The sequence below is a fragment of the Strigops habroptila genome, chromosome 7 (genome assembly GCF_004027225.2).
Source record: "Strigops habroptila isolate Jane chromosome 7, bStrHab1.2.pri, whole genome shotgun sequence".
Taxonomy (NCBI): Eukaryota; Metazoa; Chordata; class Aves; order Psittaciformes; family Psittacidae; genus Strigops; species Strigops habroptila.
The window spans coordinates 4359381-4376480 of NC_044283.2; the positions used below are offsets into that span (position 1 = coordinate 4359381).

Below are 17100 nucleotides of genomic sequence, written 5' to 3' on the forward strand. Positions count from 1 at the left end.
AGAAAGAGTTGAGTAGGTGCTTGTATCTTTATAATGAAGCTCTTAAGAAGTAGCTCTGCTGATACTATTCAAGAATAGTCTTCTGGCTAGAAAAGTGCCTCAAAGATGAGACCTTTGGAAACCCTTCATTTCCCATGAGATTTAAATGGAAAGTAGCCACTTCTTGCTCAGCTGGTACCCTTTTGGGCACCCTTCTGATTTAGAGACAAAAGTGTTCTAGGATTTGGTGCAAGAAGGGGATTCATTTATGCCCAAATTTGGTTGTCTAAAGCAGACATCTAGTCTAAGCCAATCATCTGTCCTCCCTCTCTGTTCAAAGGGCAGAGCAGTATCAGAATTTGGTTCAGCTGAACTTGAACTGCTTTCTTAAAGTAGGTGTGATTAATTGTCTAATAGAAACATCTATTGCTCCCCATTTGGCATAAGAAGACATAGATTTCTAACTTTCAAGATATATGAAGTAGGATGAAACCAGGCCAACTTTCCTAACTCCTATTGATATCACTAAGAATTAGAAATCCATGCACCTAGAGGGACTTTAACCTTCATTGCTTTTTTGTGTCTTAATTATCCCTTTCTACATTTCTGAACATTCACATCTACTTAAGATTCTGAGGAATTCAAGTTCCTAAATAATAAGGCCATAAAAGTGCATTAAATTAGCTAGGCATTCATTTAATCTTGCATATTAATGAAACTTTACATTCTAATGCTATGAACAATGACATGTTTAATGTTTTTATCTCAATAATTTTATTGTGTAACCTAACTTCTCCCTTCTCAGTGATCTTACTGCTCCCATATCGCTAAACCAAATACACGGCTCTGTTTTCAAGTACAAACATTCCACTACAAACTGATTGCCATAGGAGAAAAAGTCAATAGAAAATATATATTTAGAAAATAGATGATTACTTAGTACTTTTGAAACATAGGAGATACGGGTAGGGTGAGAGAAAAACTAGAAAAGCTTTAGTGAAAATCTATGTGGAACAAGGTGGTTCACAAGAAAATACAGGTTGTATCAAGGCATGAGTTCACCCATGGTGATGTGCTAGTTTTCTATTACGCTGGTAAAATAAGAATAATATTTAAAAATAATCAATAGATGTAATGGAAGTGATTTTAATTTTGTTGTTTCCCAGTTTTTCTCCAGCAACCATTCAACCTAGATTTTGTTGGCAGTGATCTTGCTTTCAATGCCATTGCAAACTCATCTACAGAAAGGCTTTAAAATCTTCATTTGTTAGAATGACAAAATCAGTAACTTAGAAGTGTTGCTATTAACTTGAGACCTGATTCTGTCAACATTTATGCAGGTGCCTAATTAATTCATGTAGGTAGGCTCAGAGATGTTAATGGATCACATTTTTCAGTCCATTGTATGTTAAATTTTTCACCCAAAGTGCTGATTTGCTTCTGAATCTGAAATTTGTAGCCAATCTCTGTACATATTGAATTAATCAACCTCTGATGCATTTACAAGTTTCAACTCCAGATACAAGTTTTATGCTTTTGCCTGAATTTTACTTGTACCTTTTTCACTATTGGCATAAAAATATCCTTCTTTGTACAGTAAATGGTAGATAAGAAAGACTGGAAAGTTTTTGGGTGCAACTGAGGTATTTCTCCATACATCACTGTCATGGAGCTTCTCAAGTGTGGCCCAATAACATTAACTGGAGAATAATAGAGTTCTTAACTCAATTTCCAAAATCTTTACTGCATTAAATGACAACGTATGCTTAGAGAAGCTATAAGTAATAGCATCTTATTAGTTTAAGATTTTTTTTCTTGCTTGTCTAATCAAAAATGTTTCCCAATGATGTAAAAATGCAATTGGCAAGCAATCAATTCGTAATATAGTTTAATAGCAATTTCCATTTTGAAACCGCAAATAGCATTCAACTGTAATAATGTAAATTAAGGACTAAATTATTGCCAGGTCTGCAAGGTCAAAATTATTGGAAGAAGCTTCCACATCCAATGGGCAGACACTGTGGTAATACAGGTGGTCAAGAATGAGTACCTCAGGTACCTCATGTTCACCAAAATGGATAAAATGTAACTTTCCATCTCCCAATGACCTGATGATTATGAATTTACTATTGCTGCTTCTTGAATGAACCGATAGAGTCATGACTGTTGGCATCTTTTCAGTGGCGTAGTACAGGGATCGAGTGCACCCTCAGCAAGTTTGCCACCAACACCAAGCTATGTGGTGTATCCTGTCCCTGGCAGTGTTCAAGGCCAGATTGGATGGGGCATGGAGCAACCTGGTCTAGTGGAAGGTTAGTGGAAGGTCCCTGCGTGTGGGAGGGGGTTGGAACTAGATGACCTTTAAGGTCCCTTCCAACCCAAACCATTCTGTGATTCTCTGATTTAGATACATAATTTATACATATATTATTTATATGTTTTTCAGTATATATTGGAAGCAGAGAAATGAAATGCAATGGTCAGCTAAAATAGGCATCTTTATCATCCTTTTAGAGGAAAAAATGAGCAGTGAACTCTATCAGGCTATGAATAATTTTCGTGAGGAGTTTGTGGAATTTCCTTCATTTGAGTATTTTAATATGATTCAGAAATAGCTTCTAGATAAAAGTATAGTATATTATGTTATTTGGACTAAATTATGTTGTTATTGAAACATAGAAATATATGTCTGGATACAACCACAAAATACAGCTTTTTTAATTTTCACATCTTTCTTGTACACATGCTACAAAAAATCTTCGTTGGGTACTTAAAAACTGTGCAGAGTGCTCCAACCAGGGCCTCACTGTGCAGCTTCACAGTACATTCCCTCAAGTCTTTTTTCTTCCATACATTGTAATAATTCTAGATAGACCTTTGCCATTGTCTATAATAGCATCATATTATTAGACACATTGCAAGAACCCCCTTGACATACCTTTCTGGTTTGACAATGTACCATAGGTAATTGTTCCTTGAGATGCTTTTTGTCATGACTTCCATGTCCACCCTAGAGTAATTTAATTTACATTTCCCTTGTTTTGCTTCTAAGAATTGTCATGTGTGACCACGTCAAAAATCTTGCAAAGTCAAGCTATATTATATCTAGTGCTTCCCCCAACCCACTAGTTAGCTGTCCTGTCAAGGAAAATATTGTAAGAGCTTGACACAACCTATTTTGACAAATCTGTACTTGTCTGACATCTGGTTATTATTTAGAAGATAATTACACATTAATTGCTATATGTCATGTTTCATTTTCTTTCTGGGTACTGAAATTAGGCTGAATATCCTGTAATTCTTCCTTTTTTTTTTCTTCTATACCTTTATATAAATAGGTATGTGCTTTTTCTTCTTTTTCTACATCCCTGCAACTTTCACCATTATTGTTTTTCTTAAGTTCTCCAAGATGTTTCAAAAATTGCTTTGATTACTTTCTTAAGAACTGCAGGGTACATTTTAGTATGCTCTGTTAACTTGAAAATGTATTTAATAGATACATTTCTTCATGTTTATGTAGATGTTCTCCAAACTGCCCTTTCCTAATTCAGATCTGTTGCACTTAATTATATTAAATACTTGAATACCTCTGCTAGTTAGAACATTCTAGACAGAAATTTAAGGACCCTAAATGTCAGTGTTCTTTGCCTCCTTTTTTGTTGTCGTTTTTGCATTTCTAGCTTTACTTATTTTATCCCTATGACCCTAAATAAGTTTTCTTTTATTCTTTGTGTTTACTTATTTTCATTGTATTTTTAATGATTGCTTTTTGACTTTCAAGCTAAACACTTCCTTATGCAATCATATTAGTCTCCTACTACACTTTCAAGTGTTCCCTTAATTAAGATAATTTGATATATGCATTTAATACTCTTTCCAAAACTTACAGCTCTCTCAAACTTCTTTTCTAATTAGTGTTTCCCCTCTGCCTAGCAATGTTTTGTTAATGTTTACTTTTTCATATCTATTGTTGCTGTCACTTTTCCATGTTTTCTCCAGTATATCCCTAACACTTACTGAGCATTATCTGCATGAATGATACAGATCTGTTCTTTCATCTGTGTATATAAACAAACATATATATATGTGTGCATATACACAGACATCATAAACAAGATTCCTAGCTGTAAAGGTTTTAAATGTACTTTACTGATAGCTCAGATATCTTACAGTCTTAGTAAATCATGCTTTTTAAAGAAAGTTTTACATTCTTAGTTGTGCAATTGGAGGATAGAATATAAAGATTGCTATTTTCATGCTGTCAGAAACTGTGCCAGAGCTCTGCATGTGCATGTGCACAAATCCATGCCAGGAGCTTTCCTAGGTCTTGAAATTGTAACAACAGTATGTACCATGCCTATTGGAAAATATTTATACCCAAGGGCAGAGGAAAAATGCTCACAAAAGAAGGTGTCTAATCTTCCTGCATTTCATTTTGTTTAATCTAGTTATGCCACGTTTTGCTGAACAAGTTGAGGTTGCCATTGAAGCCTTGAGTGCGAATGTCCCACAGCCGTTTGAAGAGAATGAGTTCATAGATGCCTCCCGCTTGGTTTATGATGGAGTTCGTGACATCAGGAAAGCTGTTCTGATGATAAGGGTATGTAAAGCACTTGGGAAAGAAGAGTTGGGATTTACAGGAAAGTATCGCATTGGATGAGAGTAATATAAAAGCTTCTTGGAATCAACTTTTTTTCCATAATAAGCCAGACAGGCTTGATACTGAAACAAGCATGCAACAAAAGTGTGTGCAGCAGAAAGGAATTTGTGAGGAAAGAGATGAAGATATTTTAAGAGATGAACCGCAATTAATTTCTTAATTACCTAAGAGATTTGATCACAACTGTCAATAGATGCAAACTTTATTACTGTTTCCATAGTGATAGCAATAATTTGCTAAGATCTTCAAATTTGTGTAGATTTTTGTTGGTTTGGGAGTTTTTTTCCTAATGTATGTATGCCACCTAGGATATGAGGTAAGTCTGGTTAAAATCTAAATGAATAAAGAAATGATCTTGCTGCTCCAGTGAGCCTCTGCAGGGATGGTTTTGAATGTTTACTGAGGTAACAAATGTGCCATTTCAGTGTTGATTAACCAGTTGTTTCAATTTACTTAGGCATCTCCTAAAAAACCCATACAAATTAATAAAAAAAAGACCCAAAAATCCCCATATTATTGTGAGAGTAGATGTGTCCTGCTTTTCAGTATAGTCTACAGTCAAAGATTAAAGAAGAAAAAATCAAAAACAACAACAAAATCAAAACCCAGTTTGAACATATGTGATGCCTCTGGGGCATGAAAGCTGGAGAGGGACTTTCTAAAAGGCACAAGTAATAGGACAACGGGGAATAGCTTTAAACTGACAGAGGGGAGATTGAGATCAGATCTTAGGCAGAAGTTCTGCCCTGTGAGGGTGGCAAGGTATTGGCACAGGTTGCCTGGAGAAGCTGTGGCTGCCCCATCCCTGGCAGTGTTCAAGGCCACGTGGGACGGGGCTTGGAACAACCTGGTCTAATGGAAGGTGTCCGTGGCAGGGGGTTGGAACTGGATGAGCTTTAAGGTCCCTTCCAACCCAAACCAGTCTGAGATTTTATCTTTTTTGTAATTGAAACTCTTATTTGAAATCCAAGTTACCTTGAATCTGCCCCCGTGAAAGCCACGTGCAAATAAACCTACAGTGAAAATTACAGAGAAAACTTACGAAGTAAATAACAGTGCTAAAATAACCCATCCCTTTGAGCAAACAGGTAACATACACTTGTTGTGAGTATATTATGGCACTGATGTAGTAATTCAGGCAGTTGGAGTACTCCACAATACCTCCATTTTAGTCATCTGCCACTACGTATTAACCTTTACAGAAAAAGCTTTTGACAGGCTTAATTTTATAACTGCGAAACATAAATTCCATTCCCATACCCAGTGCTAATCTCAGGTAGCCTGAACTATAGTCATGACTGATGATGGGAGCAAACATCTCCTGTTTCCTGGGTGTGCAACATTGGGGTATTTGCAACAATTCTGCTCTGAGATGGAAAGAAAAGATCTGCATGGTAAAGGAGCTCCATTTTTCCTTTGATTATCTATTTCCTTAGTCCATAACAGCAGTTTCCAAACTTTTTTTAGGACAAGAACCACTTCTAAGTACATTTTAGCCTTTTATAGTCTCTCATGACTCTCATGTCATTTTAAATTGCTTCTTGAGACACAGTTATCAGATGGGATCTGCTGTAGATTCATGCTTTCCCATCCCCTACACAGAGTTCTGCCTTCTAGCACATCCCTGTACATCAGAGTTGTTCCAGAGAGGTTGCTATGAGAGGTCCAATACTGGGTGAGACGTTCCTGCTAAGCACAAAGCACCATTTTAAATTCTGGAGGCACATTCACCTATGCCACTGCTGCCTTATGTCATGTTAACTACTGGCTCGAAAGCTGATCAGCGTGCAGGCTTCGCAGGCTCCTTAGAAACATCCCAGGTTACTTTTGCCATTGTATCACTACTGTTTCCCACTCCTTGTATGATATGAGTTAATGAATTCTGCTTACCCAGATTAGGAAGATGTATTTTTGTGTTCTGACAACTAATCTATTTATGGAGCTAAAAGTAGTACTCCTTACCCAGGCAGAGAACCAAAGCACATAAAGGGACTCATTACCCTTGTGAGTTAACTGGGAAAATCCGCATATATAAACTTACATAGACCAGAGTTTGCTGAATCAGAACGTTATTTTGTGAAGAAAACAAAATTAATTTCATTTTGAGACACTTCTTAGCATTCCCATCTGAACATCTCGCATTGAAATGCAATGTATAATTAAAGGGTGAGGGTGTTAAGCTATAAAAGACTGTGTTTGGAATACTTTTTTTCTAATAATCTGTCACCTCTCATGCACCCCTTTAATTCAGACTGTAAAAATTCTTGCTGAATTAAAAAAAAGAAAAAGGGGGGGGGAACCCACTTCCAAACTTTTTAGAGCATCTGACACAATTATTTTCAGGGAGTAATTTTTCATGTGCATGACATGAAACATTGAATTTATCTGAGATGATTCCCTCATTCCATAGAGGAAATAAAGCTACTTTTTAAATTAATTTTTGTAAGTATTATTACTTTTAGGAAGCTGAATAAGAGGGTGATAATCTCTGTTCTCTTTTCCCTTGAGAAGGGGATATTTGATTGTGCCTTTGGAGGAGAAAGGAGACTCATTTTTACATTGAGGACTATTATTATGATCTATACAGAAGAAAAAATCTCTTTCACAAGTTAAGAAGTAGTATAAGTAAATTTAGGAGTATAATTATAAAATCTAAAAATAATATGGAAAATAATAACTTAGTTCCGCCATCTTTTCTATTACTGCATAGGGATCAAATTACATTTTGTTTTTTTCATAGCTACTTATGCTATTCAGTTATTAGACAGAAACCCTTTCTACATTTACGAAGAATCACAATGGCACCTTTTCTCATTCTTATGTATCTCTAAGGTCAATCTGCTTTTCACACACATCCTTTGCTATTGGTGACTTTGCCATTAGTTGCATCTAGATTAGCCTTACTGTTACATTTGGTTGGATCAAGGGTGCACTTTTGGAACAAATTTCCAGTTGTTCTTTCTTGCCTTGTTTTAGTTAGAGCATATAAACTTGATGCTTTGGGGTGATCCTGGAAGAAGTGATTTAGGAGCATCTTAAATGTTCCACTTGTATCATTAAGGGACTTTCAGTCCATGGGAGAAGACTACAGCAAGTGTATAAAAATGAAATGAGGGTAGTACAAATGTGGGGTCCTCAGCCCCACCTTTTGCATCTATGAATGATCTTCAATGAATGCACGCTTAGCCGTGATCACCTATGGGGTAGCCAGTGTGGTGACATCCAGAGTGCTGCTACATCTCAGATTCTCTGGAAAACTACACTTGTTGCAGATTCTCATCATCTTTTTTAACAAATAGCTTATCTCCAAAGGATGTTACAGGGTTCATGGTATACAACTGCTTGTTGCTTCTCAGATTGAATTTAAAGTGTTAGATTTTACTGTAAGTCATTAAACAGCTGAAGACCTGCTGTGAGGGAGGTTCTCTGACTTTGCCACTCAGATGCTGCTCACAGCACCTGAGTCACTCAGGCTGCAACTGCCTTTGTACAGAAACAAATGTACAGAATAGCATGGAGTTGAATAGAAAAGCATATTATAAAGGCTTTTTTTTCTCCTTAGCATTTAGAATTAGAGGTATTTTCATGGTAAAAAATGGAGAAATGCCTTTTCGGTCTTTCTTTCCTCTCATTACAACGTTAGTTTGACTTGGTGTTTACAGTGCTGAAATTCTTACAATTCTTAAGTGCATAGAGCACTATAGCATAGTGGGGTTTCTATCTTCATCAAATATATCTGAATTGGTAAGATATTAAACAAATAGGATTTATAATCCACATATATCAGCCATTTTACGACTTGTACATCCATAATTCACATTTTTATACTGCTGTTTCAAAAGACAAAATTATATTAATGGGAGATATTTTGTCTACACCAAGATCTTGTGCAGCCAGAAAGATATTTTAAACATAAAAATTAAAATATTTCAGTGACTGAAATCTGAAAGTCACCAAATTCATATTAGAAATAAAGTATGCATCTTTAAAAAGAAAGTATACATTTACTGGGTGACTTATCTGAGACTGCGAAAGATTCTTCTTCACTGGGAGAATTCATCTGAATGAGATGAATGAAGTGAAGGATATGCTCTATGTGTAGTAGAGATACTGTATTTGAAAAAAAATAGTCTAGGAAAGTCTTGGAGGCTGTGCTACAAACAGACAGACTAAAAATTATTAAAATGATCCATTTTTCTATTGACCCAATGAGTTCATAAAATCTATTAGTTTTGAAAATTACTCTAGCTCCTCCTGCCACTGGTAGTTGTCAGAGTTTTGTTTGGAGCTGTCTTCAGTCTCAAATCCATGTTTCCTATGTCTGTGTGGCCATAGGTTTAGGTGTTTGCAAGACTGATTCAGTCATTTGATCTTCCAACTCAGATAAATTAAATTCCAGACTTCGTTGTCTTGGAAACTAGATTTTAAAGACTATGGTCTTTTTTTATACCTTGATGTCTAAACAAATAGGAGACCCTATTAAATATGGGCTGCATCTCTAAGAGATCAGGTAAAACAAACAATGTTGTAAGAGTGAAAAACGTGCAACAGGTTTGAAATGGCAACATAGAGATAACTACTGTCCTTCATCTTAATGAAAAATGTAACTATTTTTGGAAGAAAAAGAGGGTGTTAAATTCACCACACTTGAAAACCTTAAGAATCTGAAAGTTAGTTTTTAGATCTCACATGTACAGAGGGGAAATACTGAGATTTCTTGTGCTTGTAGTATATTATTAACAGTTATTTTAACTTGTCCTTTTGGTTTGCACTACATTTTCTCCAAGTTTAACATCTATACCCATTAAGTTTCAATCTTTTAAAGACCACACAAATTTTAAGGCTATGAATGTCAGGCAGTAACAGCAATACTTTTTTTCTGAATCTTTCTTTAAGAATAAATCCCTGAAACATAGAATTTTCAAAAGATTTTAGCTTTTTTAGAGGCATCCTCATGAAATACTTACTGGTTACAGTGTTGAGATGTAATACTTTGAGAAATACACCCTTACTTTACTCCAAGTCTTACCTATGAAAGCCTGGGAAAGGGCTGCACATTATCTTTTACAGCCTTATTTTAAAAAGTAGACATAGAAGAAACTAAGAAGAGTATACATGACAGAGGGAAGGGTACTGTTTTTATAATGACCAGTGCGAACAGCTTGTTGAACGGACTTGGAGAATGGGGAAAAGCTAGCTCATTTATGAAGAATGGGTTGAAACTCTCCACTTTGTTCCTATTCTTCACAAGAAAGCCTAGGCAGATGAAAAGCTGAGCCCTATGATAGGAAATGCTCTCTTTTGCTCAGGGAGTTTTATGATTCTCTTAGCAGCTGGTTTGCTTATGGAGGATTTTAAAGTCACATCCTGAGCTCAGGCAGATGAGTACAGGGAATAAATTGATTAAAGGCAATTGGAAATCAAGACCATTGGACGTAAGAGTGATGGGTACCAATCTTTCTTTTTTTTTTTTTTTTTCCTGTGGCAGTAGAGAAAAGGCAAATTCATTTTTTCACCTAAACTTCATCTCTGGTCTGTCGTGTTATATACACTATTTGTATATGCATCTCTTCCGAGACGCAGCCTGAGTTTCATTACCATACTGCCATACTTGATTATTTCTTCCTCCAGTGCTCAGCATCTAATTCATACTATTTAAACCAAATGAAGATGGCAGTGTTTTACGCTCCCCATCATATGCACTTCACCATGTAGCCAGCAAAACAGCTGATTTTCCATTACAGTGATGTGCACTTCATATTGGAAACTGGACTGTAATATAAATATCGCCAAAAGACTTCTTTGCATTATGTTAGAGGGTTTGGACCAGTTCCTAGTGACTGAACATCTTCAAGACAGAGCTGTAATGACAACTGGCAATGATTAGCACCTCTGCTAACAAACTTGACATTGCCTTCAAGCATGAAATGCAAGCATGGATGATTTCTTCTGTAATGGTTGGCCCTCTAGGTTAACACTGAGGCAGATGGGTATCAACTGAGGTGAGGATTTCTCTTCACAGCTATTGTCATCCTCTTTCCTATTACCACTATGCTGAATTGTACCTGTAGAAGTTACTTGTGGCCAGATTGTTGTACTAGATGCTGTTCAAGCACAAAATGGAAAATAATCTTCCTTCTAAAGACTATTTCTGGTTTGGCACTATCTATATTAAATATAGTACTAAATAGTGATTTAAAGTAGGCTATCTCTCCGTATATATATATGAGGAATTATATTTTTTTGCTCCTAATTTTTTTGCTAGAAGGTGAAAAAAAAAAATGGATCCATCAGTTACCTTTTTTCTCCCTCCCTCCAACATTTTAAACAACCTGAAGCCAGCATACATGTAACTAGATTTGATCAATCTGCCCCGAGACCCTCACACCATCTGTAGCAATGGAGAAAATGTGGTTTCAGCTTATGGGATAAGGCAAATTCCAAAGCTCTGTATCTGAAAAGAACCATGTGAACCTATAAGATAAAGCAGATTATAAACTTTACATTTGTTTCATAATTTATGTTTTCTATCAAGGGGAAATCTCTTATTTCCTTTGATAACTTTTTATTCCAGGATGTTAATTATTTTTTCCCAGGTATTTACTTTCTCTTTTGAAGATTACATGGAGATTCCAGTAATATAATAGTATGAGTGTCCATTTATATATGAAATAGCATTATTTTTAAATACTGCATTCTGGTTGTTCGTGTTTCTAAAGGATATTTGTTCCTGGAACTACATTCATCATGTTAACAGAGTTAAGGGAAGTTTCAGCAAGGTAATGATAAATGCCATTTGTAAAGAAAACTAGAGTTGAAACAACTTAATTTTTAAGACAATTCAATTTCAGTTCTTGACTGCTGGGGCAGACAAGTTAATTTAAAAGGAAAGAGAAACAGCATTTCCTGGGCACGTAGTTGATGAAATAAGAGCTTACTGTACATAGGACTTTGTCTGTATCCTTTATAATTTTGTCATCTCCTCTCTTGTGCTTTCTCTCCCTGTTTCCCTCTCTCTAGACCCCTGAAGAGCTAGAGGATGATTCAGACTTTGAGCAGGAAGATTATGATGTTCGCAGCCGGACAAGTGTTCAGACTGAAGATGACCAGCTTATTGCTGGCCAGAGTGCAAGGGTGAGTGTAGAACACATGCTCTGCATTAAGCATCTGAATAGCTGCAATTAAAAAGCTATGCCTTGGAAAGCAAATGCAGTGATTTCAAATCTTCAGGGTCACTTAAGAAAGGATAAGAGTAAGCTGACCTAAGTGTTTAAAGGTTTTTCATGTCTCACCTATTTGAAAAGCACTGACTTTATTGAATGATCTTCCTCAGGCTTATGTGATGCCTTGTATCAGCTGTTTGCTCCAGCTAATGCTATAGGAGAAGGTCTTGCAGGTTTGGAATGTGCTGAAACCGTGGGAGTAGTCAGCAAATTAAAACAAAAAAAAAAAAAATCCTATCAGGGCACCATGTGCTGTACCCAGAGAAATCTTACATTAGTCATGTTTCCCAGTGTGCAAACCTGTCAAGATTATCTGTTTAAGCTACCGAGTAGTCCCTATAATTTAATTGTAATTGAAGACATTTGTTACTGAGTCAATGTAATTTTGCCAGGGTAATTACATCATGATAAACTCGAGTCGTTGTGATTTGCGACCTTAGCTTTTGCATGGGGATTGGAAATTAAGCTGATGAGTGCTTCAGGGGTCACAGGTGCTAGAGAAGTGAAGTTTGTTAACACCCAGAACTATGCCACCCTCTGATGAATGTTTAGCTTTTACTAAATAGGCTTTGAGTTAAAAAAAAAAAACCCAAACAAAACCCATATCAGAATAGAATTTGGGGGGCAAAAAACATCATGAAAATATATTTGACTGGAAAGAGAGTTTAAAGAAAAGCCTTAAGATTTTCCAGCAGGGAACCAGTAGGGAACTGTGAATGATTTTCATGGCTGTTTTGCACAGGTCTGCAATTTCTTCGGATAAGTGTTAAAAGTGAAATAGTGGACTAAATGAGAAGCATCCTCCCCACACACACTCAAACACTGTAGCAAAAGCTGTTAACGGGAATGGTGACTTCTGGAAGATGATTTGTAGTGCTGAGAATCTGAACACCAAAAGGCAATGATGCTTCGAGTGGTCAATTGAGAGGGCCAGGAAAGAGAATGTTTCATCTACCGTAGAAAGACCCACAGTATGTTAGGGCTTGACACAAATATTTTACACCCTGAAAAGAAACAGTAGAGTGATGCAAACCTAAATGAAGCTTAGAGATATGGGAAGAATGTGAGACTTAGATACAGTGGAATGGACAGAGGTTTCATTTTGTCTTAATTTCCCTGAATATTGGATACACATGGTAAATAAACCATTCCATGTGTCAGAAAAGCTGGGTTTCTATCACTGCATCCCCAGGACAAAACAGATTTGTCTTTGCATATCAAGGACATATCATATATATCATTACACCTAGAAGAGCAGATGGATTGTAGGTCCAACCCCAGAAAGCTGGGTGAACTGGCACTGAAAACCATGCAGTCAGGGGAATTGCAGAATGATACCTGCATCCTTTACCCTAAGAACAATGACAGAACTGTGTCCTGGATGCAGTTGACTGTATCTGGGGGATTTTTGTATTTTAAAGAGCAAAAAGTCCTGTTTGATGTATTCAAGGAATTGACCAATAAAGTAAGTCTCAGGTACCAAAGAACTGAGATACAATATAGTTATTTCGCAGTCTTTTTTATTGTTTTTATTTCATTATATCTAGGATTGGGTAGCATATGATCCTTTCTTGATCTGAAAACCAAGTAAGGTCTGCAGTAATATTTTTAGTAAGAATCTGGTTCACCTAGGGACTTAGGAGTCTTAAATCCTGTTACGTTTATTGTGGTTATTATCACTGCTGCACTTAAAACCTTCTGCTTTGATCAGCTACACACTGTATAAACAGAATATATTATAAAGACAGTCCCATTCCTGAAGGATGCAGAATGCAATATGTCACAAGAAGCAACAAACAATGAAAACCGAAAATGAAAACATGGTAAGCAGAAGCTGCCCATTCCACAGTCTTGAGTGACTCATTGAAATGAGTCTGCTAAGCAGAACAGCATCTTGTTTGAACCTTTTCTGTATTAAAAAAATAAAGGATTTTTATTTGTGGAATGTAATGGATTTGTTTAATATGCTTACTCCATAAAGCTGTTAGTATTTCAGTGCAAAGACTTGTGTTGGTCCTAAATAGAAATAAAACTCGAATATATGAGCTGCATTTGCTGCAGGATGTAGCTTCTTTGAAAACACATCAGCCACTGGAATAGAAATGTTAAAACACTGTGTATGAGTTTAAAGGATGTGCGCGTGAAGTTGCCCACAGAAAGAAACCACATGTAAGACATATAGGTTTGCTTTCCAAATTTTACTACTCCTATCACATTCTCTTAAATTCAGTTAATTCATATGTTCCAGTGTTTTATGTGTATTTTCTGTATTTATTTATTAGCTTGACTTACACAGCATTTTTGTGTGGAAAGACTGATACGCTAACATTTAAAACTGCTGAGTTACATTGATAAGGTCTAATTAAAACTCATGTTGAATTTTAATTTGATTAACTTGCAAATTTCTCATTTTCTGATCTCCTGTTTAGAGCCCTTTTTTCATTCCGGGTTTGGAAAAGGTCAATTATGAATTTTTAAAAGCCAAGAGCATTTTAAGAATATGTAGAAAAAGATTTCAGCTGATTGAAAGTGACATAAACAAGAAAAAATGTAATGACACTTAAGTATGTGTCACACCCCATTAAATGTATAATGTGGGCTTCAGAACTCCCAAAGCCAGATAGGAGCTCAACTTGGAAATGATTATTGGAAGTGTCCATTTGATCTTCAAAAGTGATTATTATAATTTTGTGGGTTTTTTTTTTTTTTTTTTTTGTCTTTTTGGTGGGGATTGGGGAACTTTCTGCTTTGTTGATAATGTCAAGGCAGATTAGTATCAACCTGTGTAGTGCCTTTTTGCATATCCTTCAAGAGACAAATAGACCATTAAACATTATTGAAAGGCACATTCATTACAATCCACTTCAAATGCATTGTCTTACATGTCATAGCTTGTTTTAGTGTTGGATTAAGCAGAAAACTTCTGTTTCTGACAGAGAATGAGACTGGAGGAGACACTGGCAATTTAGTCTGCCTTTTCCCATAGATGTCATTCATTTAGTTTTGCCTAAAAGTTAAGATTTAATAGGAATTTTCTCTAATTTTCCTGTATTCATTGCTGAATAATCTGTATATCATGGCATCACATATATCATTTTTTAATTCTTTGAGGTATAAAAAGAGCTATAAGCATCCTGTGAATTCGTTTTTGCTTGTCCTAACAGAAATCAAATTCCTAGTGGGTTTTCCTTAGCATCTTCAACTCCCATAGACAGAAACCAGAAACCAATGGACATGCCATTTGGTCCACTAGAAATGTATAGTTTCTGACTTCCTTTTTATCATCCCTATCTTCTTCCATTTTTTCTCCAGGCTATCATGGCTCAGCTTCCCCAGGAGGAGAAGGCTAAGATTGCCGAGCAGGTAGAGATATTCCACCAAGAAAAGAGCAAACTGGATGCAGAGGTGGCCAAGTGGGATGACAGTGGTAATGACATCATTGTGCTGGCAAAGCAGATGTGCATGATTATGATGGAAATGACAGACTTTACTAGGTAAGGACAAAATAACCTGTGCTGAGGACTTCTTTAGACATCCCACATCTTTCCTTTGCTATTAAGATGATGTGCTGTCTTTGGGGGGGTGCAAAGCCAGGTAACACACATATATAACAGGCTGAGCTGTACAGTTCTCTGCATGTGACTGCTCTGGATACTTCTCCAAAAGGGATTAATCACATGAAGTTTTTCTCTTCTTTGCAAACCTGTTTTGTTTGCAGATCATCTTGAATTTCAGCAGCAAAGATAGTTTGTGACCTTACAGACATTCAACTGCCATAGGTTTAGTACCCATATAAATGCATGTGCCTCTCTGAACTTTCAACATTTCAATACAATTTGTGTCAATCAAAAATAATGGCAAAACTATTTATATAATTTTGAATGCTGAACTCCTTTAGAAAAAAAAATCCCAAATAAAATAAAACTGTTTTGATCTAATACTTTGTTGGAGCCTGACAGTAATGATTTTTTTTGGTTTAATTTCTTTTCTCTATTGATGTCTTGTTGTTTCCTAATTGCAAAGCGTCAAAAGGCCATTCATTAATGATCTCGTATAAACAGAATTCTTTTGTTTAAATGTAGTCATATTGTCGGTCTCACCAGGGAGAACATTTTGGAAGATTCTTTGAATTGCAGATCACCATAATAAATTAACATTTTTTCAGTGTTTATTTTTAAGGGGAGTTCAAAAGTTTAAATGGTATTCATTAAAAATGTGATTAGACAAAACTGGACAAAAATCTTTATGTTTTTCTTCAGAATTCAAATGAAACATCCATTTATTCATCTCATTGGGATGCTCAAAGAGATTTCTTAATCTCCAGCTGATCACATGCCCTGTGTCTGGAGGAGCCTTCAACCCATTTCAGAGGAGACAGTCTCTGCATTGACATTATAGGGTTCACACATACCAGATAGATAGGTAGATAGGTAGGTGGATAGATAGATAGACAGATAGATAGATAGGTGTTTAAATGCCATCAACTTGCAAGTAGCTCAACTATTTGCACTTGTATAGTTAGTTAATTGGTGATAGGCAATAGCAAACATTTTTATCCATTTTAAATTTAATTATGCATCTAGAAAGCTTGCATACATTAATAGATTACTACGATACTTCTTTCTAAGTAATTATTCTCTCAGCCTATTTGTTTTTCCCTCAGTTTGTGCTTTTACAACTACTTTTTGCAGTAGACTAGCCTCTCCTGTATAGCAAATGATAGCATAGAACCTCTTGTAAAAGGTGGTATTTTAGATGAATCTTAATTACTGTAATAGTTGTATTTTCTTTGGGTCGCCGATCCTTCTGCCCAAAACCAGAGTGAAAAACTGTCCAAACAGTGCCATCGTTTTATGGAAGGAAAATATAACATTCTAAAGCAACAGCCCAGAGTATGAACAATTTTTGCAATTTTGGATAATCTCTGATACATTGAACATCAAATTGAAAGTTTTGTAATTACATTTTCTACCATCAAAAGAACAGAACTAATCGGAGAACGAGTGAAAACTACTGTCAGATTTGAAGTAAATTAAAGAAAAATAAATCAAAGAGCACCTCTGTCTACATCAGATTCAATAAAAGCTTGTTTAATATATTCCATTGAAACAGAACAAAGCCTTTCACACCTTTTTGGTTAACTGTAACCTTAGCACTGTTAAAATAGAATAATTTTTCAAATGCAAAGAGTTTGCGACAGTCAGATCTGCTGATGTGATTAATGTAGAAGCATCCGAG

At 35.9% G+C, this 17100-nt stretch overlaps 1 protein-coding gene across 2 annotated transcripts in view; it reads left to right on the plus strand.

Moving 5' to 3' along the window:
• CTNNA2 (catenin alpha 2) overlaps window positions 1-17100 on the plus strand; it is a 500115-nt gene that overhangs the window by 451154 nt on the left and 31861 nt on the right. For both annotated transcript variants that reach the window (XM_030491748.1, XM_030491749.1), the window contains exons 13-15: window positions 4428-4579; window positions 11660-11773; window positions 15175-15356. In XM_030491748.1, the coding sequence (XP_030347608.1) occupies window positions 4428-4579; window positions 11660-11773; window positions 15175-15356 (448 nt within the window). The remainder of the gene's footprint in view (window positions 1-4427; window positions 4580-11659; window positions 11774-15174; window positions 15357-17100) is intronic.